Genomic DNA, 27,559 nt, shown 5'->3' on the forward strand with positions numbered 1-27,559 from the left:
ATAGTAAAAGCATTGTATGAATTTATCATCGTATTTGCAGTCCTGAGTTTAAAAAAAAGAAAAGCCTTTTATTTTGAAAAAAGTACATATTTTTTATTAAACCTTTATTTAACTCGGCAAGTCAGTTACGAACAAATTCTTATTTACAATGACAGCCTACCCCGGCCAAACCTGGACGATGCTGGGGCAATTGTGTGCCGCCCTGTGGGACTCCCAATCACGGCCGGTTGTGATACAGCCTGGATTCGAACCAGGGTGTCTGTAGTGACACCTCTAGCACTGAGATGCAGTGCCTTAGAACGCTGTGCCACCTGGGAGACCAAGCCCAATATTAGCATAATCTTTTTTGAATACCACACAAATTACCGAAATTAGAGGATAAGAACACAGAGAGAGAAAGAGAGAGAGAGAGCGAGAGAGAGAGAGAGAGAGAGATAGGTCGATGTGTTCATCTTATATTTAGCAGCCTATTGCCTAATTTATTCTCTCAAATTGGTAGGGCCGACCACTTATTTCTTAAATAGGCTCCAACACAAAGCTTTCTTGTTGTTAGTAAAGTCTAATTATAACGACGACTGTTTGAATGAATTATGTTTACTCAAATTTGCCTACTTTCAGCACCATGAGCATTTCTGATTGATTGTGCTGCAGCTGCTGCTTCACGTTTCAGCACCACAATGTAAGTTGTTTGAATCTGGCTTAATGTGAGGTCAATAACTCTGATAAATACATCATGGGCAAGAAACAATGTTTTTAATCAAATCATTTATAGTAGCAGCAAGCCATCAAAGTTGACCTCCGGTCCTCCTCATCTTCTCGCTCTCCTTCTCAAACTGAACAGAACATAGGCTAGTCTGTGCGCAAGATAGTGCATTTTTGTTGGACTAGAGGCCTAATCAAAAATGATTTTCAGAAGAAACCTTTGACTCTCCTCCTGAACAGCCACCGTAGACCTACACAGCACAGCCATTGGTTAGACAGCATACAAAAACGTTTTGGATTAGCAAGAGCAGAGCAGGCCGGGGCTCAGTGTTGGAATATCCATTGCAGCTTAGTTTAATTTACACCATTCCAGCAGCTATCTTAGAAATATTATTTTGCTCTTTGCTTCTCCGAGCATGCACTTTGTAGCCTATAGGCTATGAATCGTTTGATTGAGCCCACACTAAAATAGCCTATAGGCTATGAATCATTTGACTGAGCCCACACTAAAATAGCCTATAGGCTATGAATCATTTGATTCCCACAGTAAGTAGCCTATAGGCTATGAATCATTTGACTGGGCCCAGACTAAATAGCCTATTAGGCGCAATTGATATTATACACACAGTGGAGAATCAGATATGAGTGGCATTGGGCACACATTAATATATAGCTTAAGTCAACTAATTCTAAAATATAACAATTTCATAAATTACAAATGTCTGCTACTACTACTGCTATTACTACGACCACTACTACTACTACTCAAAAATACTAAACCCTCCCCTTGACTGAAATTGAAAAAGCATGACCCTCTCCCATTTTCCTCCAGGTAACCATTATGTCAATTTTGATCCATCTCTTACAGTAGTGAGTGCATACATTTTTGAAATTTTTCATAATAGTCCCTTGTGGGAATCGAACCCACAACCCTGGCATTTCAAGTGCCATGCTCCACCAATTGAGCCACACAGGACCTCTCCCATGTGCTCGGCAGATGTGGAGGGAGGAGGACAAAAGTCTGAGCATTTCCCTTTGCACCCATGCACCCCTAATTCTGTTTTGTGGTGGTTTAGCCCGACAATCCAGACTGTGGCGTCAAAAACGCTCATTAATACGAAAAACACTGATTTCTCTCTGCTGAGCTACAAAGTTATTTTCAGGGCCAAAGACAGAGAGTTAAAAATGTCTGACTTCCAACAATCAAAAAGCCCTGGAAGGGAAGAAAAAGAAAGTAAATATGTTATATATTTAACCCCACGGATGCCCTGGTAGAACTTTACAGGAGACTGTCACATTTAACGAACGTGTCCAGAGCGGTGTTGACTTGATGTAAACATTCCACCGAGTGGTTTTGGAGGAGTAGCTCAACGCTAAACAAACATGTTCTCACAAACACAGCGAACGTTCATACGACGAGACAAACACACACACACATAGCTACCGGATACGAGACAAACACAGACAGACACAAAAGGGCTTTTTCTCCATCTTCTTACAGAGTCCGTACCCTTTCACTTCTCCTTCTCACAGTGAACAGTGACTAGCTCGTTGTGGGCAATGGGGTCATTCATGTTCCTTCGAGATGCCATTGGAGACTCCTCCAGGGTCTAGGCTTGCTCTCACAAACACCATTGAGCCAAATTTGTCAAATCTGATGATCGAGGGCTTCCTCAACACAACAGATTGGTTGTACATTCATCCTGGTGTTTTCCTTCCATACACAGTTGACTTTTCACCGGACTAAAAATCTACTCCGATATGTAACATAAACCTAATGAAAATACAAACCGCCCGTATTATGTCTTCTTATACCACCACACATCATTTGTGATTATTGTGACTGTGATGTCATGAACAGCCAAGGCTTTGTACCATTGGATGTCTAGGCTCAGGTCAACGCCATTGGACTATTACAGTGCCTTCAGGAAGGGTTTCACAACCCTTTGTTGTGTTACAGTCTGAATTTAAAATGGATTCAAGTTTGTGTCACTGGCCTACACACAATACCCCATAATGTCAAAGTGGAATTGTGTTTTTAGACATTTGTACAAATGTATAAAGAAATGTCAAACTGAAATGTCTTGAGTCAATAAGTGTTCAACCACTTTGTTATGACAGAGTGAAAAGAAGGAATCCTGTACAGAATAACAAATATTGCTATAAGGCACTAAAGTAAAACTGCAAAGAAATGTGCCAAAAGAATGAACTTTATGTCCTGAATACAAAGTGCTATGTTTGGGGCAAATCCAACACAACAAGTACCACTCTGCATATGTTCAAGCATGGTGGTGGCTGCATCATGTTATGGGTATGCTTGTCATCTGTATTTTTGTCATCGGCAAGGACTAGAGAGTTAAAAAAATAAATGCAATACAGCTCTAAGCACAGGCAAAAATCCTAGATGAAAACCTGGTTCAGTCTGCTTTCCCACAGTCACTGGGAGACAAATTCACCTTTCAGCAGGACAATAACCTAAAACAGAAGGCCAAATATACACTGGAGTGTCTTACCAAGACAACATTGAATGTTCCTTAAATCGGCTTGGAAATCTATGGAAAGACCTGAAAATAATAATAATAATAATCAACAACCAACTTGACAGAGCTTGAAGAATTTTTTAAGAATAATGAGCAAATTTTGTACAATCCAGGTGTGCAAAGCTCTTAGACTTACCCAGAGACTCACAGCTGTATTGAGTCAGGGGTGTGAATTCTTATGTAAATTAGACATTTCTGTTTTTAATTTTCAATACATTTGCAAAAGCTTCAAAATACATGTTTTCACTACGTCATTATGGGTATTTGGTATTTCATTAGGATCCCCATTAGCTGTTCTGAAAGCAGCAGCTACTCTTCCTGGCGTCCAACACAAAACAACACAGAACATTAAATAGACAAGACACAGCTCAAGGACAGAACTACATATAGAAACAAATACATGTAAAAAAAGACACACGAAGCCTATATATCAATACATACCGACAAACTATATAGGTCTCCTGTGTTACCCTCCCATGGTATCCCTTGTTCCCCTCAGCCCTTGTTCCCCTCCTACGGTCTCCCTTGTTGCCCCCCTACGGTCTCCCGCGTTCCCCCCCTACGGTCTCCCTCGTTCCCCTCAGCCCTCGTTGCCCCCCTACGGTCTCCCTCGTTGCCCCCCTACGGTCTCCCTCGTTGCCCCCCTACGGTCTCCCTCGTTGCCCTGCTACGGTCTCCCTCGTTCCCCTCAGCCACCGTTCCCCTCAGCCACCGTTCCCCTCAGCCACCGTTCCCCTCAGCCACCGTTCCCCTCAGCCACCGTTCCCCTCAGCCACCGTTCCCCTCAGCCACCGTTCCCCTCAGCCACCGTTCCCCTCAGCCACCGTTCCCCTCAGCCACCGTTCCCCTCAGCCACCGTCCCCACCCGTTCCCCTCAGCCACCGTTCCCCTCAGCCATCGTTGTCAACCTTGTTCCCCTCCTCCGGTCACCCTCGTTCCCCTCCCACGGTCACCCTCGTACCCCTCCCACGGTCACCCTCGTCTCCCTCCCACGGTCACCCTCGTTCCCCTCCCACGGTCACCCTCGTTTCCCTCCTCCCCCTCCTACGGCCCCCCTCGTTCCCCTCCTACGGTCCCCCTCGTTCCCCTCCCACGGGCTCCCACGTTCCCCTCAGCCTACGGTCTCCATCGTTCCCCTCAGCCATCGTTCCCCTCAGCCATCGTTCCCCTCCTACCGTCCCCCTCGTCCCCCTCCCACGGGCTCCCTCAGCCCTCGTTCCCCTCCCACGGGCTCCCACGTTCCCCTAAGCCTGCGGTCTCCATCGTTCCCCTCAGCCATCGTTCCCCTCCTCCGGTCACCCTCGTTCCCCTCCTCCCTCGTTCCCCTCCTACGGTTTCCCTCGTTCCCCTCCTACGGTTTCCCTCGTTCCCCTCCTACGGTCTCCCTCGTTCCCCTCCTACGGTCTCCCTCGTTCCCCTCCTACGGTCTCCCTCGTTCTTCTCCTCCCTCGTTCCTTTCCTACGGTCTCCCTCGTTCCCCTCCTCCCTCTTTCCCCTCATTCCCCTCCTACGGTCTCCCTCGTTCCCCTCCTTCCTCTTTCCCCTCCTACGGTCTCCCTCGTTCCCCTCCTACGGTCTCCTCTTCCCCTTCCTCTCTGTAAGGTCATTTCATAGAGCTGGATTTCAGATGAGATGAGATAGGACCTGATTTGATTCAGACTAAAATGGAACTCATTTGACTTGGGGATTTCATCCTAGTAAGTAGGGGAAAAAACAAAATGAATGACAAATCATGGAGCGAGAGAGAAAGGCAGACAGAGAAAGAGAGAAGGAACAACCGAGAGAGAGAGAGATTAAGAGGGTTTAGAAGTGACCAGAGGATGTATTTACTGTCTGAACCACAGCAATGCATTAAACTTAAGGGCCAAGATCACTTAAAAAAAAGAAAAAAAAGAATTGTCTCTTCTTCCAACAACTGACCAAATAAGGCCTTTAAACGTATCTGTTGTTAGTACAGACAAGAACAAAACCAAAGAAAAATATTTTCTACCACATTTTCTTTTAAATTAAAAGTATTGTGGTTGCACTCTTTTCAATGCACTGTACTGAAATGACTATTTCAGCTCTGGTGCACAAAATTGATAGCTAGGGTTTGCTTCCATCCACAGCTGAATATCAGTGCTGGCTGCATTGCATTCCTGTAGCCTGCTTCCCTGGCCATGAAAGGGCCCTTTGAGAGTGGGGAGAGGAGGGCCAGACTGCTGTGGTATCAGCACAGCCTGGCGAACCTCAAGCCTCTCCTGCCAGGCTGTTCAAACTACATTTTGGAGAGAGGTAGGTGTGTGAGTTCCCTCCCTTCCCTTTGTAGCCTCTCATCCTCCGTCAGCCCCAGGTTTCTACCCATAAGGAGGCTCCTATTAACTTCTAGATTCCTGCCCACCATTTCACTTTCAGCCCTGTAGTAAATACCTTTTGGCCTCTTATGGAAATGACAGCAGTCCACTGGAGCTGAGGCCTGTGGAACTGCTCAGGGTGTCAAAGTGTGGATCATGAATCCTGAACAAACAAACAAACAAACATGCATATATATATACATATATATATATACATACATATATATATAAATAAATAAATAAATAAATAAATATATATATACACACACATACATATATATACACACACACATATATATATATACACATACATATATATATATACACATATATACATACACACACACACACACACACACACACACACACACACATATATATATATATACACACATATATATATATATATATATAAAAGTTGTAAAATGTATTGAAATTAAAAATGGTAAATTGTCAATTTGTCAAGCAAACAGAATATTGGCCTTGAATGCTGAAATGGCAATCTTCTCAACATATACTGCATAGCTGATGTCGGAGACTTCAGTTAAACCATCAACTGCCCTCTAGTAGTCCAGACAGGCTAGTCACAGCCTAAGTCACATTCTACAGACCACACACACCATGGCAGTGAATTAATCGCCACTACAGATGGTCATATCCTGCCTGCTTGACCCCTTCGTGACAATACCCAGTCCTATAAACAGTCCAGGGACTGTGGTGCTTTTTATGGAGAATATCATCATCATTTTCAGTTTCCATATACACAGAGCCCTGCGGTCGGCTCAGTTTGGATTTACGTCGCTTGGATGTTTTCATAGCGCATGCCTCTCCCAGCTTAGGGGGGGCTTCACGTGTGTATCTTTCAGCACCTCACACAAAGTTTACAGTCTCCACCAATCTAAACCTCCCAGAGAGCCAGCTTTGCGGTAAACACGGCCAGGATCGCGACAGCATGGTGGGGGATTAGGCAGGCGATCCCCACCGCCTGCAACCCAACTGCAAGGTTGACCTGCCACTATCGCATGCTGACAACACCTCTCTGTGAAAGCCTTGAATGTCAGCACAGTATCCACAATAAAGCTAATCAAAGAGTGTGGCAAATTGAGGGCTTTGAAACCGACACAGAGTGTGGTGTGCGAAGGGGGTAAGGTTTCTCGCGTCAACTGTACAAGGGGGGGTGACGGAAGATAATATTGGCTTTGATCATGCCAATGCTTAACCCGCAGAGCCAAACCGCACCATAAGAGATACACAATAAAATGTGACCCAACCCTTAGTCAATCTAATTGGAGCCCTCTGAGGGACGGCTTTACAATGGAGGTCTGGTACACATTGTGTTTCCCCCTCCAAAATGTATTTCTTCTTAACTGGGGGCTTGTAAAACATAACATGCTTTCAGTGCCCAGAATCAGTGGGGACAACATATCATAGCAGTAAAATGTTGGAAAAATATTATTTCAGAGAAAAAACCTCCTATAGGTACTAGGGTAGCAAGGACTGATGAGTAGAGGGGGACTTGGAAGCATCTGGGCCAAGCTTGGAGGTTCATGTGTGAATTTAAGAACTTCTGACAACTCAGTAAAAAGTTACAAATGTAATAACGGCTTAACAACAATCATCTGAACATAATTCAACAAAAGTTTTACAACAGCCCCAATAACTTTTTAAATTCAAATTTATGGAGGAATTTGCAGTCAATTTGTACCAGATGAATAAACTACACAAAAGGATTGAAAAAGACAAGGGAATGAATGACACTGCAACCCATTCCTCATACCGAGCGGAGAGAGACAGATTTCAGAGTCACTTTTCAGCCCCACCAAAAACCACAATCCATTCCTGCTTCTCCTCAAATGACCATCTGGTTGCCATTTCTACCTCCGCAAACTGCTTTTTAATTGCAACATTAATCAGATGTCCAATCCGACCATCGCTAAGGTCGTCCCATAAACTGAGTGTTTATTTGATGAACACTTGTCATAACAGCACCGATGGAGAGGACTCAGTTGGACAAACCCACTAATTCTGCATCAGTGCTTATTAAGCCATTAGAAGTCCTCAAGAGGGGAGCAAGGCTAAAACAACCTTAGTGTTACCACCTCATATTAGATACCAAACTACGTGCTAATTGCGCTCTGTGCTTAGAGGGTTTATTTTCTCCCAAAATGCTAATCCCAAACTCTGGGATTTGAACTTCGCAGGGTCAATTGTCTGCATTTTTTTTTTCCTCCAAAAGACAAGACATTCTGAAATATGATATGGCTTCTTCGTAGACACACCACCCATTAGTCTATGAAGTACTGGGGATATCAGCAGCAGAGTAAGTCATCTGGAGAAGTATTATCTCAGCTTGAGGTCAAAGCCTCAACCCCCTGAGGGGCCTTAAGTCACCTAACGCCGTCCTCTACTCGTTATCTCTCCGAACAGAGGACTCTGAGATACTCCAGAGATCTCCAGTGGGAAAACCCACCGTTTCCCTCAGACCTGCCTGGGGGGGGGGGTAAACTTCACAGGAAGAAACGGGTCTTGGTTCCACAAAGAGGCTGAATCCTGGGTGTAAATCACCGTGGTGACCTGAAAGCAGGTGTGCCTTGAGCGGCAGGCAGTCAGCTGGATCCTGATTTAGTATGGTTGAGTTTAATGGCCGCGTGGTGCGGAGGAGTTCCATCAGGGCGTTTACAGCTGGGAGGTCCCCCCCCCCCCCCCCCCGGACTTGGGGACAGTGAAGACACCTCTGGTGGCATGTCTCGTGGGGTATGCATGGGTGTCTGAGCTGTGTACTAGTTGTTTAAAAAACAGACAGCCCAGTGCTTTCAACATGTGTGATGTTCGAGGTACTGACAGGTGTGGCCCATCTCTAACCTTTGGACATCTCACGTCCAGCATTGGTTTAAGTGACAGAAAAATTTATCAAATTCAAAACACTTGGCCTGTTTTCACACTGACCACAGCAGTGTGAGTGTGCCCAGGCCTGGCCTGGTTCTCATAGATCCCAGGGTGCGTGCGTTCTCCCTCTCGGAAGCATCGCTCTTTAATTACGATGAAAGGCGGTAACACTGGTAACCCTAGAGCGTGCAAATCCGGGTGTATCACGGCAGTAATGAAAAGGCAAGTGGTCTTCATTGAGAAAGCGGCGCTGCACATGGACTCTCTCGCGCCCCTGCCCTGAGCCCTCACTTCCTGTCTGGGGTTTAACCTAAAGCTTTAAGGGGAGACTGTGGTTGTGTTTGCAGAGCCTTGCAGTGATTTAGCCCCTACACGCTCTGACCTCGGTAAACCTCACGGTCCTGTTTGCCTAGCCGTCTACTCGGAGCAGGGGGTGGGGTCGAACCTCTTATCACAGCTGCTTTGTGTTACCTCACCAGCGAAGCAGCCAATCGGGGGTCCCCGACACAAAGAGGGGCAAGATCTCGTGCTGGCGTTATCCAAACAGATTAGCTCAGAGAATTTGGGAGTGGAGCATAAATTGGCACCGATTCTGAAATACCTTTAAACTGAGCTTCCATGGCCTGAAGGCTTTCTGAGGCCTGATTTATCGTCCATGGCCTGGAGGCTTTCTGGCCTGATTTATCATCCATGGCCTGAAGGCTTTCTGAAGCCTGATTTATCGTCCATGGCCTGAAGGCTTTCTGAGGCCTGATTTATCGTCCATGGCCTGGAGGCTTTCTGAGGCCTGATTTATCGTCCATGGCCTGGAGGCTTTCTGAAGCCTGATTTATCGTCCATGGCCTGAAGGCTTTCTGAGGCCTGATTTATCGTCCATGGCCTGAAAGCTTTCTGAGGCCTGATTTATCGTCCATAGCCTGAAGGCTTTCTGAGGCCTGATTTATCGTCCATGGCCTGGGGGCTTTCTGAGGCCTGATTTATCGTCCATGGCCTGAGGGCTTTCTGAGGACCTGATTTATCGTCCATGGCCTGGGGGCTTTCTGAGACCTGATTTATCGTCCATGGCCTGGGGGCTTTCTGAGGCCTGATTTATCGTCCATGGCCTGGGGGCTTTCTGAGGCCTGATTTATCGTCCATGGCCTGGGGGCTTTCTGAGGCCTGATTTATCGTCCATGGCCTGGGGGCTTTCTGAGGCCTGATTTATCGTCCATGGCCTGGGGGCTTTCTGAGGCCTGATTTATAGTCCATGGCCTGGGGGCTTTCTGAGGCCTGATTTATCGTCCATGGCCTGGAGGCTTTCTGAGGCCTGCTTTATCGTCATGGCCTGAAGGCTTTCTGAGGCCTGATCATCGCTTTCTTATCTGTCCATCTGTTCACAGGATGATTTGGAGAGCAGTAGGGCCTCCAGGGTTATTTGCATGTGAAACGTCTGCTACACTGGACAAATCCTCTTTCACTGCCCTTCTCAGCTGCAGCCTGCAACACAACGCTTCGCTTCAACCGAGATGGGAAATCACCAAAAACTTGACTAATTAATTCATGCCCAAAGCGTCATATGAAAGTGACTTGTATCAAAAGGAATTCGTAACGACTTTGTACCAAACAAGCTCACAGAACTCAAAGGTTTGGCCAGAAAATATATCACATGGCCCAGAAGATCAGACGGACATCGAAAAAAAATATATTCCCTAAACTTCAAACACTGATATTATCCAGACGTCCTCCAATCCAAGTCTTAATGACTGTCACAACCGACTGCATCACTGAAAATCATTTTGATGATTTAACTATGATCTTAACAATCAATCATATTGTAAATGATAAATAGGATTAGGCTTCTAATCACATTGAGGAATGTCTTTGGTGTAGTGAATGCCTGACTGGACATGGAGGAACTCATTAGTTGACTGAGATGACTTGTCTTTAAATGCACTTTGTAGAGCGATCTATGCATCGTGCAGCGTCTATCCGCTATCTTATAAGTAAATTGGCAGCTCGCCACTGCTGCTGTTCATGTAAAGCCTAAACACATCGAGTGAGGAGTCACACACACACACTGGATTTAGATGCCACAAGGCAACCACAGCTGCCTGAGCATCGTTTCTCCAGTTCCTCTGCTATTTGACAGCAGAGTGAGTCCCTAAGTCTAAGATCTGAGGAGAACCTGTAGCTACAGTATGTCTTGGAGGGATGGGTTTTGGACGGAGCTGTGGGAGTCAAGAATAGGTTCCAATCGTTGCCTTGGACAGAATTGTACAGGTTTTCTGGACTACCCTTCGAACTGTCCAATTTCCCTGGGTTTATCCACCCCCAGTTTCCTGCGGGTCCGTGAAAGGGCAGCAAAACCACAGGCCCACTCTGCAGTGGTTACAACAAAAGGGGAAATGTACAAATCGTACAAAAAAATTAAACCTGATCCCCGATTCTCACTGCAACATGTGGGAAGCCAAGGGAGAGGAAACAAGAGGGACTTGGACGGCCATGCAAATGAATGGATGGATTTGTAATCATAGCCTATTTCTCAAGTCCCCATAGTGTCCATAAATCACTGGAGTGGGCCCCAGACAGGACTGCATGCACAGCACAGCCAGGCCTCGTGTTGAGATATTTGTTCATCGCTGGGTTTGATGGGCTGAGGCCTGTGATTGAACATGTCTAAAGACAACGTCTTGTCAAAGAAAGAAAGAAAGAAAGAAAGAAAGAAAGAAAGAAAGAAAGAAAGAAAGAAAGAAAGAAAGAAAGAAAGAAAGAAAGAAAGAAAGAAAGAAAGAAAGAAAGAAAGAAAGAAAGAAAGAAAGAAAGAAAGAAAGAAAGAAAGAAAGAAAGAAAGAAAGAAAGAAAGAAAGAAAGAAAGAAAGAAAGAAAGAAAGAAAGAAAGAAAGAAAGAAAGAAAGAAAGAAAGAAAGAAAGAAAGAAAGAAAGAAAGAAAGAAAGAAAGAAAGAAAGAAAGAAAGAAAGAAAGAAAGAAAGAAAGAAAGAAAGAAAGAAAGAAAGAAAGAAAGAAAGAAAGAAAGAAAGAAAGAAAGAAAGAAAGAAAAAGAGAAAGAAAAAGAGAAAGAAAAAGAGAGAAAGAGAAAGAGAAAAATAAGCAATTCCCACTCTCAGGTAATGAAGAATACAGGTCTAGAAAACAACACTTGCTTGTAAGTCTAGAGTACTCATGAATACAGCACTTGCCTGGTAGGTATAGAACCAATCCAAAAATGATGAACATTGGTCTGATGTCAAGGACATACATTTAAATATTGAACAATTAGAGACTTCAACTATTAAGAACCATACTACAACAGAGTATTAGTTCTGGCTGTAAACAGAGTATTAGTTCCGGCTGTAAACAGAGTATTAGGTCTGGCTGTAAACAGAGTATTAGGTCTGGCTGTAAACAGAGTATTAGGTCTGGCTGTAAACAGAGTATTGGGTCTGGCTGTAAACAGAGTATTGGGTCTGGCTGTAAACAGAGTATTGGGTCTGGCTGTAAACAGAGTATTAGGTCTGGCTGTAAACAGAGTATTAGGTCTGGCTATAACAGAGATGTAACTTAATACACCAAGATGTGGCTAACATGTTGAAATATGTAACCTACTGTAATATTGGCTGAAAATTGCATCTAGGCTGGGGATTCATACATTTCTATGTCTGGACTTCCTCTGTAAAAAACAACAACATTCAGATACAGCATGGAGCATTGAAAAATGTCTCAAACTAAACATTGGGAATCCAACCCCAGTGTTTCTTCTTCCCAAGAATGTGATGGGTTCACGGAGTGTTTTAATCATTTATTTCAATTTATGAGAAGTTATGATCTACATCCAGTGTGCGAATACCCCTCCAACATTAACATCCCAGGGAATATTAAACTTGGACGAACAACAGAAATGACCAACAAGGTCTGCTCTGGTATTGTTCAAGAGTTTAAAAACGGGGAAACGATGTTGGCTCAAAAGGCAGAACATAAAATGTTACAATCGCCACTAAGGTTTGATTGTATACCTATTGACCTTAATAAGAGCTTAAACATATTCATCAATATATTTATGTGGCTGAGATACACATTTCTGCAATGATATGTCAAATCAAATGTATTTATAAAGCACTTTTTACATCAGCTGATGTCACAAAGTGCTTACACAGAAACTCAGCCTAAAACCCCAAACAGCGAGCAATGCAGGTGTAGAAGCACAGTGGCTAGGAAAAAAACTCCCTAGAAAGGCAAGGACCTAGGAAGAAACCTAGAGAGGAACCAGGCTCTGAGGGGTGGCCCAGTCTTCTTCAGGCTGTGCCGGGTGGAGATTAAAAGAGTACATGACCGTTAAGGTCAGATCGTTCTTCAAGACGTTCAAATGTTCATAGATGACCAGCAGGGTCAAATAATAATCACAGTGGTTGTAGAGGGAGCAACAGGTCAGCACCTCAGGACTAAATGTCATTTGGCATTTCATAGCCAAGCATTCTGGAGCAGCAGCACAACAAGGTAAGACATATGTGTCAAGTAGAAATTGAAATTAAATGTATTAAGATGGCAGAGTCTGATATTAGGTCTATAACTTGAGGACATTTCACATTCTCTATGACAAACATAGGTCTTCTTACACAACATGCAACTTGCTTTTGAACCAAGTTCATTTTGAGAGGAGTTCTGTCCACAGTTCACCTGACATGAGTTCAGATCATTTAAACTGTGTTCCACTAGGTTTTACGTCGTGCATCTGGGCAGGCTAACCATCACCTCTCACCTGAGGAACTCTCCCAGAGAGCCTTGCAATGGGGCACTGCACACTATCCGCCCCACCAAATCAATGTCAGCACCAGAGCCAAAAATAGCCAAGCAAAACACAGAACCTTCAACATGAATTAGCCTAGAGCTATTTTCCTGAATAAAAGTCAGTCAGTTTATGGCAACCCAATACACACCCGCCTTACTTCCAGGAGAACCGACTGGGCCGAGACAGGGGCCTCGCTTTTGGTAAGACGTTCTAGAGAGAAGACAGTGAGTCAGTGTTAGTAGTAGTTATTGGGGATTAATGACGTATGGTGACGGTGGCAGGCATTTCTGGGTGGTGGTCATCCATTACCCTGGCAGCAGATGGAGCCACATTGGCATCCACCCACCCAGCCAGACAGGCTCTCAAGAGTCTGGCCTATAGTGCCAACAGCAACAACCAAGGGTGGGGTTTCATTTCTCCATTTCCACTTTAATCAATCACCCCTTTTTACCTCGGTCCTCAGAAACCAAAGCATAATACACTAGATTTAAATGGCTTCGTCACCCAAGGTGTTGCTTAGAGTTCCTATTGTGAAGAACTACTCTGGACATTCTGACTAGTCTTTTATTTTGGACAGCCGGAGTTCACTGAAGAACAGGAGGTGTGTAGACAGGGAGAACTGTTTTGGGTAAATACTCTGGGTATCCGGCTAAAATAAAAAGGCCAAGTTCACTTTTGCTCAAACGGAAATGTAAAATGGGTCAGGCACATGAGAAACAAATTCATACTTGGAGGACACCATAATGAGTAAATGTCCCACACACTGCACTGGCATCTTTCTGTTAACAGAAGTCAATTCTCCTGCAGTCTCCATTTCAGCTCATTTATCACCTGATTTCCTTAACAAAAGGTACATCTCAATAGGTGGTCCAGGTGTCCTCTGACATGGCACAAGTGTGTGGGGGGGGGACCTTTCCTCCTTTGTTGTCTGTTGCTCCTCTATTGTTCCTCAAGCAAGGGGGGGAGGGGGCTGATGACATCAGAAGGCACCATCAAACCAACGCCTTGAATGGCCTACTCTGTGAGGTTTGCACTTGTGTCAACAACCAACAAAAAAACCTAAATTTTTGCTTAAAAAATAAATTACTGTAAATTATACAGTAATTATACAGTAAATTACTGTATATGTGGGATATTGTTTTTCAACAGGAAACGTTAAAAACAAATTGCTGTAGTGTGTATTTAAAGTTTTGGTTTTAAACATTGTAGAACTACTTCCTCGATCTTATCAATACAAGAGTTAAGACAAAGCACCTAGAGAATTTCTACATGCAGGGCATTAAACAACACTTCAATTTGGTCAATATTATCTCTACATGCAGGGCATTAAACGACACTTTAATCTGACCACCATTATCTTTAAAAAGGCCAACACAAAAGCAGCCATTTTACAAAAGCTTAAAAGAGGTAGCCGCCACGCACACTTAGCAAACCTATGACAAGAGCCCATTTATCAGAGTAACAGAAGAAGTCCAACCCGAATCCCATGGCAGGGAACCGTGAGCTAACCAAGGCACACCAGACAGAGCAGGCCACTTTGGGTAGGCACAATTGATCTGTATTGGGTAACAACGGGAGAAGAGAGGGTTTGACGAGGGGACTTATTTAGACGTTAAAAAAAAGGGTCCCTCGGCCGCATGGCCCATCACACAGATTGCAGTACAAAGGGATGCCCCTGGCAATGGCTATGTACTCTGATCCAGCACAGGTCAAGTGTCCGCTTAGCTGTGTGAATGTGGTCACTTGCGCTAATGCTTTTAGAGAGCGGGCACGCTGGTGATATTCCACAGTAAACAGAATGACGCTGATATATCTATCTCTATACAGTATATATATAACCCTATACAGTGTGTATGTATGTACAGTGGGGCAAAAAAGTATTTAGTCAGCCACCAATTGTGCAAGTTCTCCCACTTAAAAAGATGAGAGAGGCCTGTAATTTTCATCATAGGTACACTTCAACTATGACAGAAAAAAAATCCTGAAAATCACATTGTAGGATTTTTAAGTGGGAGAACTTGCACAATTGGTGGCTGACTAAATACTTTTTTGCCCCACTGTATGTATGTATGCATGTATACACTGTATAGAGATATATATATATAGAGAGAGAGAGATATACACACATACTGTATAGGGAGATATATATATATATATTATATGCTGTATCTATCAATATTTTTTCTATCTTTTTTTTAAACAATGATTGCAAAGTTAAACAAACCATACCACCCTATGCACAATACTTTGAACAGTTTCCACTGAACCGTTAACATTTTCTCAGAGAGCAGAAGTAGATGTAAAGTCTGGTGACAGAATGACAGTAGAAACGGACTCAGGTTTTTATGTGACTACTTTTCCAAAAACCTCAGTTAAATATCTACTATATGAATTAAGATTTAAACAAAGATGTCTGCAGAAAGAATGGGATGTCTGCTATGATATGACACATTGAGTTGGAAAAATATATTTATATTTGTTTATTAAACTACAGTAAGTAAAGTGAATTAACACCCGGTAACAAAATGGTAAGTTAATGCAATTATGGATCCCTGATCTGTACTACACAGAAATACATAATTATGAATGTCATGACAGTAGAAGAAGACACTAACATAACAGAATGTCAGTGGAAGGAAGGACAGTAACAGGAGACACTAGCAGCTGAACATAACAGTATGTCAGTGGAAGGGAGGACAGTAACAGGAGACACTATGAGCTGAACATAACAGAATGTCAGTGGAAGGAAGGACAGTAACAGGAGACACTATGAGCTGAACATAACAGTATGTCAGTGGAAGGGAGGACAGTAACAGGAGACACTATGAGCTTAACATAACAGAATGTCAGTGGAAGGGAGGACAGTAACAGGAGACACTATGAGCTGAACATAACAGTATGTCAGTGGAAGGGAGGACAGTAACAGGAGACACTATGAGCTGAACATAACAGTAAGTGGAAGAGAGGACAGTAACAGGAGACACTATGAGCTGAACATAACAGTCAGTGGAAGAGAGGACAGTAAAACAGGAGACACTATGAGCTGAACATAACAGTCAGTGGAAGGGAGGACAGTAACAGGAGACACTATGAGCTGAACATAACAGTAAGTGGAAGAGAGGACAGTAACAGGAGACACTATGAGCTGAACATAACAGTCAGTGGAAGAGAGGACAGTAAACAGGAGACACTATGAGCTGAACATAACAGTATGTCAGTGGAAGGGAGGACAGTAACAGGAGACACTATGAGCTGAACATAACAGTATGTCAGTAGAAGGGAGGACAGTAACAGGAGACACTATGAGCTGAACATAACAGTCAGTGGAAGGGAGGACAGTAAACAGGAGACGCTATGAGCAGAACATAACAGAATGTCAGTGGACTGGAGGACAGTAGCAGGGGATCCAACTGTGGTTTGTAACTACTATGAATACCCACTGAACTTTCATTATCCTCCTTCATCAGGAGGGAGAGAAATTAGAAAATATCTTCAAGATATTTCTGTCATTAAGATAATACATAATAAACTTTATTTTTCAATCATATGTTTTCATGAGATTCCTCTTGGTTTTCAGTGATGATAACATGTATACTTTCTTATTTTCCAGAAAGACACATGAAAGACTCATCTTTTGGACACACACACACACACACACACACACACACACACACACACACACACACACACACACACACACACACACACACACACACACACACACACACCGCCTAGCCAAAATACCAGAGAGGAAGAGTGACATAAAGAGATTGAGTGCGTGTTAAGGAGAAAATTAGAAACTTCTAAGAAAACTAAAATCCTATGTTATGCCTCAAAAACAGCCAGACGGGAGTGGCTTTCAACGGTCTATGGAGGATGCATACGAAAGAACCTCATCCAAGTTCAGAGCTCCTTTTGGGGGTTCCTCCTAAAAGAGAAGCTATATTTACCATGTGTGAAGTGTAGCTCGTAGTTAACACCCAACAGTATGAAAAGAGGGATTTAGGAAAACGTACTGTCTGGAAAAACAGTCAGTCATCTCAGCCTGTGGTTCCCATCCCCTTTCAAAATGGGACCCTGCCAGGGGTGTCTTAACGACTGCCGTTGCTCCAGGAGGTGAAGAGACATTACTGTTCACAATTAGTTCATTGTTACGTTTATGGCTCGTCACCACACACACACACAAAAAAAGGTGAGTCGAGGTATTCCTTTTCATTTAATATGCGTTGCTTTTCATTCTAACAGGTAGGCTTAGACACCATCTGTTCAAACCTCAGGCTTCAACCTTCTCTCAATGCATCAGAGACAACTTACAATTCAAATAGGAAAATAACACCGACTGGGCTGTTGAAATAATTTGATCAAATTACTTTTGGAGGGTTTTTATTTTTCCTTCATGAGAAACGGAATATCGTCTGACACATTGGAGGTATTTGGCGTATAAGCGATTTGGACAGGTGGATAAAGAATACAAGAGCTTGTGGCTTTAGGTGCAAAAATCAAGCTGGAATGTAGCCTATATGTTGTGGAAAGAGGAATTAATGAAGTGAAATGTTTAAGATCTTAGTCATGTTTCAAATCCTACAATATAAGTGTAATGGGAAGGTCTAAAAGGAGGGAAATGTTCCTGCACATGGTGGATATTTATGAAGCTAGTTCAACATGTGGCATCTTGAAATATAGTAATATTATCATATTTGACCATTTCATATGAAGCAGATTATACCAAGTATGGTTTCATCTAATTTCTGCCATCATGAGACTGATAAGAGAAGCACAATGAAGAGGCTCTTCGACTGGATCAGACAGCTCAATGACCAGGCTCTTCAACAGCACATAAATAGAACTACTTTATCTATGTTAATCACAGATACACTACTCACATCCCCATCTTGGGTTTTACAGTCTGTTGAGTGTTCTCCCACATCTGTGTGTGCATGTCACATACCATTGGCCTGACCACTCAAACTCAATTCTTCCGCTGCTCTGTCATTCGCTACATACTTTAGTCTGAGACCGTCATTGAAGTCATTTGTGGTGCCGAGGAGCGTGTTTTACAAAACAAAGTCAATCAGCAATTGGACCGTCTCTAACCAATCAAAAGTCAATGATGAATTTTCTAATCACTGCTTTACCCACGTGTGTTCTGGCTCCGCCCCAACTAATAGTTTTTTTGGACCAATCAGACGGCCCCGAATGCGTTGGTATTCGGTGAAGGGTCGGAGCGGTACTCAGATCCAGACTCATTGAGGAGAAGAAACTAACGTCCGTGGACGTGTTGTAGTGTTTGGCCCGGAGCAAGGAGTCTGAATAACCAGGCAAACATGCCATTGTTCTGTCATCTGTTGTGTGTCTCTGTTGACTGGTCACATGGCTTACGGGCCCTGGGCTGAGGACAGAAGTGTACTGGTCCATTAAACTCCAGCCTCAATGCTGGGATACAGACATAATTAGGGGTGTTTGCTGAAGGCAAAGCATGACTAGGTTTCCATCATCTAGCTAGGTTTCCATCATCTAGCTATGTATCCATCATCTAGCTAGGTTTCCATCATCTAGCTAGGTTTCCATCATCTAGCTAGGTTTCCATCATCTAGCTAGGTTTCCATCATCTAGCTAGGTTTCCATCATTAGCTAGGTTTTTCTTTTTCTTCTAGATCGTTCCAGCCAATTGGTGACAGATTTTCATGCAAATATGATCAAATCTGCATAAAGTACGCACTTCTTCCCACCAGAGATGTTTCCATCAAATGTACTTGTTGCCGATAAAAGTCTGATGACGTAGGGCACAACAAAATAACTTTTGCGTTTAAATTCACATGTACGGGATAGAAAAAAATACAAGTTAAATGGGTTTCCATCGCATTTTAACACTGATGGTTCTCACAAATAATCAATTGCATTATATAGTGAGCGTGCCCACTATGGTATTGGCACGTGCACTCTAGCCAACAGTGTGCAGATATTGTAATGTAGGCTACCTGCACGCTGTATAGCCTACATGATGAAATTATTATGGCCAAAAGATAAAAGATTTTTGTCAAACTGCAGCCAAGCATCGAAGATCATGTCACCAGAATTAGACCCTGGATATTTATTGGAAAGGAGCATCAGGCTCATCACCTTGGACTTTCACCTCCCTGTGAAGTTCATCATTTATTTGATCTGTAGCCTAACATGGTTTCCTGACGAGTCGTAGTGGGAGGACCGCACAACATGTCATCGCGTGACTCCAAGTTTACTTCCATATGATGGTTATTATATCGATATTTACGCATAAAAGCATTTCCACTGATGTTTCTCGCATAATTCATATTACAGACACAAAAAGATCCCATCTTGTCTAGCGTATTTTGTTTTTCGATTTGTAAAGTTTACTGAAAAATTTTCTGTTTCCATCAGGCCTGTAATGATGATTATTTTTTTGTTTTCTCCCCAATTTCGTGGTATCTTGTCTCATCGCTACAACTCCCGTACGGGCTCGGAAGAGACGAAGGTTGAAAGTCATAGCATTTATAATAGCATTTATAATTTTTGAACTACAACCATATTTAAATGAGCTCCCAAATGCATTTCAGTGGCAATTAAAAAGGTCCATAGACTTAACATTTTTAAAAGAAATTAAATCTCCTCTTTCGCCGATTAAGCTATCAACTGCAAACCAACATCGAAATGTTCAGACTGACCCCTTAGATTGCTTGCATTCCAAATGTTGATAACATTTATACTTTTCGAACAAAAACCATTTAAATTAGCACAAATTAAGATGGGTTTGAATACAGGGGTAGCTATTCAAAATGGTCATGCTCATTGGCCAATTAAGCTACAAAACCAACATTAAAACATTTAGGCTATCCTAAATTCAAATTCTTAAAAATCATTAACAACTATAACAACATAAATTTGCATATATTAGCTCGCCAACAGTAACTTTTGAACCATTCAAGCTAGAGACCAAACCTGTGGTAATTAGCATAAAACTTAACGGATTCAATACAACAAATAAGAACACGGTGGTAGGGCCTCAAGTGGTGCAGCGGTCTAAGGCACTGCATCACAACAAGCGTCACTACAGACCCAGGTTTGATCCTGGGCTGTATCACAACCCATCATCCGGGTTAGGGGAGGGTTTGGCCGGTGGAGCTTTAGAATGTGGAATGTTTATTCACATTATGTTAACTGGCTCATGCAACAGAATGTATTTTTTTGCAATGTCAGTAGAGTTGAATCAACAAATGGGTACATTCACAATGGCCGACAGTCCACCCATTATGCCATCATTGACTTGAACGGGGATTCCTGTTCTATTCGTTCTATTTCTATGGCAGCGCATGCAGTCAGGAGCAGAGCGAACAGTTATTACGGTGACCATGGTCATTTGGCTGGCCAATTACCGTCATCTAAACTTCCCAAGACCGTCACAGCCCTACAAATCATTGATGCATGATTTATGAGCAAGTTTGAATTCCTTTATAACTTTTTATAAAATGTTAAGTAAATCTGAGCCTTTCAAGGACAAAAATGCCATCCCATACATACTTTTACTGTCTACTGTCTACTAACCTAATGTAGCAGGTGTAAAAACACACCAGAGTGGAGTTCCCTTGTTAGGTTGAAAATACTGTATCCCTGAAAAACGGATGTTAGTGTTTTCTGGCGACCCTGCACAGGCTGACTTGCTACTGGATGCTTTAAATCCTTTGGAAACCTCTTAACAACCAGATGATGTGATTAAAATAAAACACAAAGTCAGAAAAGTAAAATCAACAGTTGAGACGCTGCTTCTCGCCCTGAGGGGTCGTTGTGTTTGTATTACTAAGATGTTAATATTGAAACAAACACTTCCATACACAGCTACTGCCGGCTAAGAGCAACTTAAACAGAACAAGAGGAAAGCGAGCCGCACTCCAAACATCGAAATGATATAAAAACATGTCGTTTTTGAATGACGTCACACACATCTGCAACCCCATTGGACGACAACCAAGCTCTCAGAAAACATGATCCTTGTCATCTGTCTCTGATTAATTAGGGAGCGGAGAGAGGAATTGTACGCTGCTAAGTTTTCTCATTTAATCTAAAATCGGAGACCACCAGTGGAAACTTCGCTTTTAGGCAGCAGGGGCAATACAAACACCCAACGACGATCAATTCATCAAACCACTTACTGGTGAGCACAGGTTGAAAGTTGAAATTTCACTGTGGGAATTTGGAAGGAATTTGTGGAGATAGTTTTTTTCCCCCATGGCTGGTGAACATGACATCAGAACCCCACAGGCCCCTCCTCCCAGCTCATAACGTCAGGAACGAGTAATGGTGGAGGTCTGTAATTAGAAGCATATGCACCAAACATAAAAGCATCAACAGGCATTATTGGTTGTTGCCGAAAATGCGTTATAAAAGTCCAAGATGGTTTCTTGAACATGGCTTTGTTATACAGTATGGGCTCTTCTAATTGGCTCCTGTTCTGGTGTATGAAGCCATGCTGGGTTTTAATTACATCTCCTTCCTGCATTTCCCATCATCATTTCTGAGTAAGGAAAACCAAATCAATCATCAATCAAGCCAGTTAAATCATTCACTGTGCTGACCTTGGCTAGAAGCTCTATTTCACTTCAGTTCAGACAACAGACATTAGGAGAAAGCTCTTCCACATTGTGATAAACATCCCGTCAATGGGAATAGAGCAGCACGTTTACAGTGTTGCTAACACACTGGCTGTGTGTCTCTGTAGTTTTTACATTTGCAGCGAGATTGTATCGCTTGTCTGCGTACAAATGGAATTCTCCCCCCATATTACCGATTCAGATGCTATCTCCACCACCAGCGACAGAGCTCGCCCTCATCGTCAAGGTAACTTACGCACGGTAACTTCATCCCAGTGGCTGGGTTAAAACAACAATGGCCGTCTCGTAAAATGGAGGCACTGCCCTTTGAAGCCTTGGCCATTTGGAGGCCTAAAAAGACAAAGATAATAAACGAGGTGAGGAATGAAAGCTGTGAAGGGGAACCATCTCCTCATGGCATGTTGCATTTACATTTTACTGGCTCAGAGATAAAGTTAAATCAGTGCTAAACAGAGTAATGTCACCTGTGTTCTGTTACCGATGAAGGACATTGGATTTGGACAAAAACCCTCAATATTAGTGAACATGGCATGCAGAGTGTCATCTACTGTTTTCCGTCGGTCTCGTTTCCTTTATCCTGACAGCTAGAGTATGCAGACATTACCTCGAGTACATCTTTCCGGTAGTGAATAACGCTCTCATTGCAAAAGGGCATATTTCATTAAGCACAAAGCTTTGTAAGTGAATGCATTTGGGCTAGCGGGGAAAATGTCTCCCCCATTCCTTCCCAGGCGCCCTCCATCACCAAGCTATGATTAACAAAGCATCTGTGTGAGGAGGGACAGACTTTATCTAAGGGGCTTGTTAAACCCCCCACTACGCACATGTCATTTCCGCACGTTCGCGGGAGACTGTTTTTAACTCTTCTGTGAAAGGAAAACAAAGCACTTGGAAAAAAATTGGACAGGGTCGATCCACTTGGAAAGAGAATGATATGTTCTCATTTGGGGTTGTTGAAAGCATTCGAGCTATCATGCTTTTTAACTGGTTGTGTGTATGCTAGTGCTTAGGCTACACAAGGGTTTGAAACATCACTGCCAATTGTTGAAGGTTCTTCCTGGTTGGGATGTTGGTGCCGTTCAATCATTTTATTTGCATTTTTTTGGTCACTACACTTTATTGACTTCACTGCAGAGAATGTCAGGATCAAAAGGAGGCAGTGGAGAAGTACACGTGTTTGGAACGTGTTTGGAACGAGGCCCATTTGTTTTAATTAAGTTAGGGGAGGAAGCCAAGACAAGAGCCCTGGGCTGGAGAGAGAAATATACAGAAACACACACACACAAAAAAATTGCAGTCGACTTTAAACAAGGTTACACAGTTGGGGAAGTATGCGCTATCAAACATGAGACAACGTCCTGTGACTGTTTACGAGGTAGATTAGGAACAGATCGGAGAACACGGACTAATGGTTTATTACGGGCCCAAACAGCTTGCAATCTAAACAGACATTTGCCAGGCAGGCACATGTGAAAATTATTTAGAAAAAATAAATAAGCTGTAACACTCATTCATATTACATGAGAAGTGAAAATACTTGTGTGTCATATGAAAACGGATTAGGACATATTAAGAAACTTACTGTAAAATATTCAGGGTGAAATCAGAGTCAGAGCAAATGCAATTACCTGAAGAAACGGTTTTGAGGAGTTTTATCAAATTATATTTTAGTTCTATATGATGTCATTTGGAGAATAAACGAATGCAAAAATAACTATGACATTTGAGCTAATGTCCTAAATAAAAATTGTCATTCGTATCTGTGGCAAATCAAACCAACACTAAACAACAAAAGCCATGTGTAATAAAATGCTCCTTCACCTCTTGAACTTAACTTAGGTCATCAGCCTGATGAAGTTCACATTCTGCCTTTGTCTCACTGATGGTCACAACCACTAATATGGCATGACACCACAGTTCAGGGAAATACTCAACACACTCCATTCAGGAATGTGGTCAAATAAATAGTAAAAAGTCAACAGGAGAGCGCATCCATTTTTCAAACACTGTCAAAAAACATTAGGGCAGGACAACGAGGGTCTACTTGCCATCGTTACAAGGCCAAAATTAACTACAAGCTCAAAACTCCTTCCTTGCCCCGTGTTAACTCTCAAAATATCTCTGATGCAACACCCCAGAAAGCCAGCCTGTCTAAATTCAAAGAAAAACATAAGTGAAAACTACGAGTGGGTTGGGTTGGGGGAACGACATCTTCTAAACTTCTCAACCAGGAATCTGAACCAAACACTGCTGGTTGAGTCAGGGAAATTCCTCACGCCAAGTGAAGACCTCAAATAAACCATCCCCATCTCTCACGCCACCGTTATCACCTCACATTCTTTTATTACATTCCTGCATTTTAAGTGTCCTTCCTCTTGTCCCGGCTTTCATGTTTATTACAGAGCTGGAGTACCAGTGGATGAAATACTGGGCTCTTGGGAACACCTGGTGCTGGATGGTAAAACCCCTTTGGATTCAGCTGGTCAGGTATGTGACGGACAATAATGGAAGCCACACCTTCATTACCCAACTAGATACAGCACATGTCAAAAGTCATTCCACGGAGGGCCAAGTAGCTGCGGGTTTTTCGTTCCTCCCTTGTACTTGATTGATGAATTAAGGTCACTAATTAGTAAGGAACTCTCCTCGTCTGGTTGTCTTGGTCTTAATAGAAAGGAATACACCAAAACATGCAGACACTAGGCCCTCCATGGAAAGAGTTCAACACCCCTGAACTACAGGGTCGTTCCACCTCAAAAAGCACCAGAAAGAGGTTTGACACCCACCATCTCAGACAATCTCATTACAATGGCTAATTTGTATGAAAATCTAATTATCTGAGATAACATTTTATTATCAACAAAATAATGGTTTCAGGAATGCCAAGAGTACCTGTTCTTGACTAAAGAAACCATTTCAGACAATTCCAACAGCATTTTCTAAATGTTTTCATTTCATCTAGGAGAATATTTCCCTCCCTTGTTAAATATCATTTGAAGTCATTTTCCTTACCGACTTCCGTCCTTATCTTTATTTTCAAGTTACGCCCATCCTCTTTGTACACACCCCTGGCTTTGACCATCTTTCACTCCCTGTAACTATCATCTGACAGAGTCCTATGATCCCTTTTACAATCAAAACAGACACGGACAGAGACAGAGAGGCAGAGAGACAGAGGAGAAAGAACCAAACCTAGGAGGTTATGACAATCTTCTAGACTTTCTGATTAGCCATCTTGAATGCAGTGTATTGTAGTAAATACAGTCACTTCTAACATCATTAAAAGTATACTAGCTATGGAATGAGCAATTTCCTCCACAAAACACCCTGAGCTGTACTAAAGGGGAGGTACTGCTGGTTTTCTTATGGTCCTTCTCAGCAGGAGTGGTTCTCCTTCACTGTAGCACCGAAGGCAATTAGTTGGATGTGTTCACATTATGGGTAAATAGACACGGCTCTGTTTTACATGCAATCAAGCTAATTTTGCCCAATCAACGACGTCAAATGAATGTTCCAGCCAAATAAATAAAGAGGACAAAAGTCATTATCTTTAAGAGTGCAAGCTTTTCAATCATTGGCTAGCCTGGCTTTCTGTTGAATAGAAGCTAGGTCCAAGAAGGTATAGTTTCATTTGGAGGAGAAACTCAAGGTAATTTTCACTGACTACAATGTACTAAAGTAGTCATAATAAATTAGTTGCGATTTAGGTTTCAGTGCAGTTTTTTTTGCCATCATAAATCTGACTGAAAGATACAAGAAAAACACAGCACTTAAAAACGGTAGGAGAGAAATTCCACAAAAATACTCACATCGATGTTGAAATTACAACCAAGAGTTCTAGACCGCTGCAGAGACATACATAGAGGCACCAAAGCGGAGCTGTAGGTGCTAAAGCAACGGCCCGAATGACACGTCCTTGGTTTATGGTTTTCTACTGATGAAACATGATCTGTTCTTGGAGGAGACTGGTACAGCAAAGCAGATTTTTAGCGATTTAAGAACATTCAAATTTGCCTGTGTCTACCTTTCTATTCCTCATGCAAAATTCCAGATTGAGGATGGGGGGGGGGGGATATATAAATCGCTCTCAAAACATTTTGAATTACCTTCACATTAGTGTTGCACCAGGGACAGAGGAGAGATCCAATTTTCCAACAGAAGGCCACCGCATTAATATTCCTTTCCACTGAAAAGTCCATGTTCATCTTTGAGTTTGGTTAGACTCTGACCTTTTCCCTCACTATAAATCACTGGATCTCCTAGTGTGGTTTTCAACCATCTTGAACCAAGTTACTCCTAAGAGCTGATCTGAGGTCAGATTTTCCTTTTAAGATATGAAGAGTAAACTGACCCTAGAACAGTACGGTTTACATTACCACCGCCTCATCTCACCGAAACCAGTGCAACAGAATCTGTAACAATTTAGATGTTCCTTTACAGATGATTGAGGCCTGGTGTTCACTATTCAACTAACTAAACACATGCCGTCCGTTTCATGAATTGAGAGCCATCTGTAGCACGCAACAACTAGGCCAACTTTTACAGCTATGGCGGACGAAGACAATAAACAGTTACGGATGTCAGCGGAGTAGCAGTTGACTTTCAATAAATCTATGCATATAGTTTGTTGAACATCTGAGAAGCTGTTGGGGACTATCCAAATAGGGCTGTCCAGATTACGTGAATGTACACAGATTCTGGTGTTCTTTTATGGCCTACTATTTTACTTCTCTGGTTTACTGATGCCCTAACCTAATTTAGAAAACGATTCAGCTTAAATCGGAGTGTAAGTCTGAAGGTTCCAAACAAAATGAGGACCAAGAGATCCAAGTTCAAAGAACTACAACCAAGCTGAGAACAACAACATGTAATGGTCTTGTTACACGTTTCAGTTTGTTCATGTTATTCTATGAAATAAGGGGGAAATTAATGATACAATAGGACTGCTGTTGGTTTGTGTCAAGCCTTTCTTAGGCTTCCTCTCTACTCCGTGACCGCAGCTCTGAGCGACTATTCCGGGGCTGTGCTTTGGGTGGCCCAAAGAAAATGTTACTATGTGGCTTTAATGCGGTGCGTGGATGAATTAGGGCCCTCCAACTGCCAGAAGAAAATCATAAGTTTCAGAGTCAGCACAAATTCCACGGACGTTAGTCATCCAACAGAATGGCTTGGAAAACTCTCAAAATGTCAAGAACAAGCTTGGCACAGAAGGGTGTCAATCACACCAAGTAAAATGAGCACTTTGTGTAAAATTTTAGGTGTGAGAAGACAAATGACTGACACAAATAAATACATATTTTAGAGAGAGAGAGAGAGAGAGTTCTATTTTTTTTATTGATTAGAATGCAGGAATTACACAGAGGGCATGGAATATTTTTCCCGATTACACCAGGGGAAAACGTTACTAAAATATGACAGACTAATAGGGATGTGACAATACCAGTATCGCAATATTGTCCCATTGTAAAATAAAAACACAAATCAGACTAAACTCTTTGATCCTTTAAAAACCTGCTGTATGTTTAAAATATGCGCTATAGCTTGGAAAATACATAAATGTGACTCTGGATGAGAACAGAATGATGTTTGTTTCCAACATTAGGGCTATTTTCCTAAAGAAGTTCAATCCACTTTGTATTTTGTTCTTTGCCACGATACTAAACGGTATCCTGATACTGGTGTCATCCTGGACCTACTAGACTAGTATGCCT

The 27,559-nt window shown here is 42.6% G+C and overlaps 2 protein-coding genes across 3 annotated transcripts in view; one reads left to right on the top strand and one right to left on the bottom strand.

The window, feature by feature from the left end:
- Positions 1-4,843, top strand: part of LOC116356592 (dentin sialophosphoprotein-like) — a gene marked incomplete at its 5' end in the record, with an annotated part of 10,144 nt that extends 5,301 nt beyond the window's left edge. Inside the window, 1 exon segment of the mRNA XM_031802916.1 lies at positions 3,827-4,843. Coding sequence (XP_031658776.1) covers positions 3,827-4,843 — 1,017 coding nt within the window.
- The window catches only part of ror2 (receptor tyrosine kinase-like orphan receptor 2), a 138,001-nt gene that overhangs the window by 103,279 nt on the left and 7,163 nt on the right, over positions 1-27,559 (bottom strand). The gene's annotated exons all lie outside the window — the stretch shown is intronic.

The sequence above is a fragment of the Oncorhynchus kisutch genome, linkage group LG23 (assembly GCF_002021735.2).
Source record: "Oncorhynchus kisutch isolate 150728-3 linkage group LG23, Okis_V2, whole genome shotgun sequence".
Taxonomy (NCBI): Eukaryota; Metazoa; Chordata; class Actinopteri; order Salmoniformes; family Salmonidae; genus Oncorhynchus; species Oncorhynchus kisutch.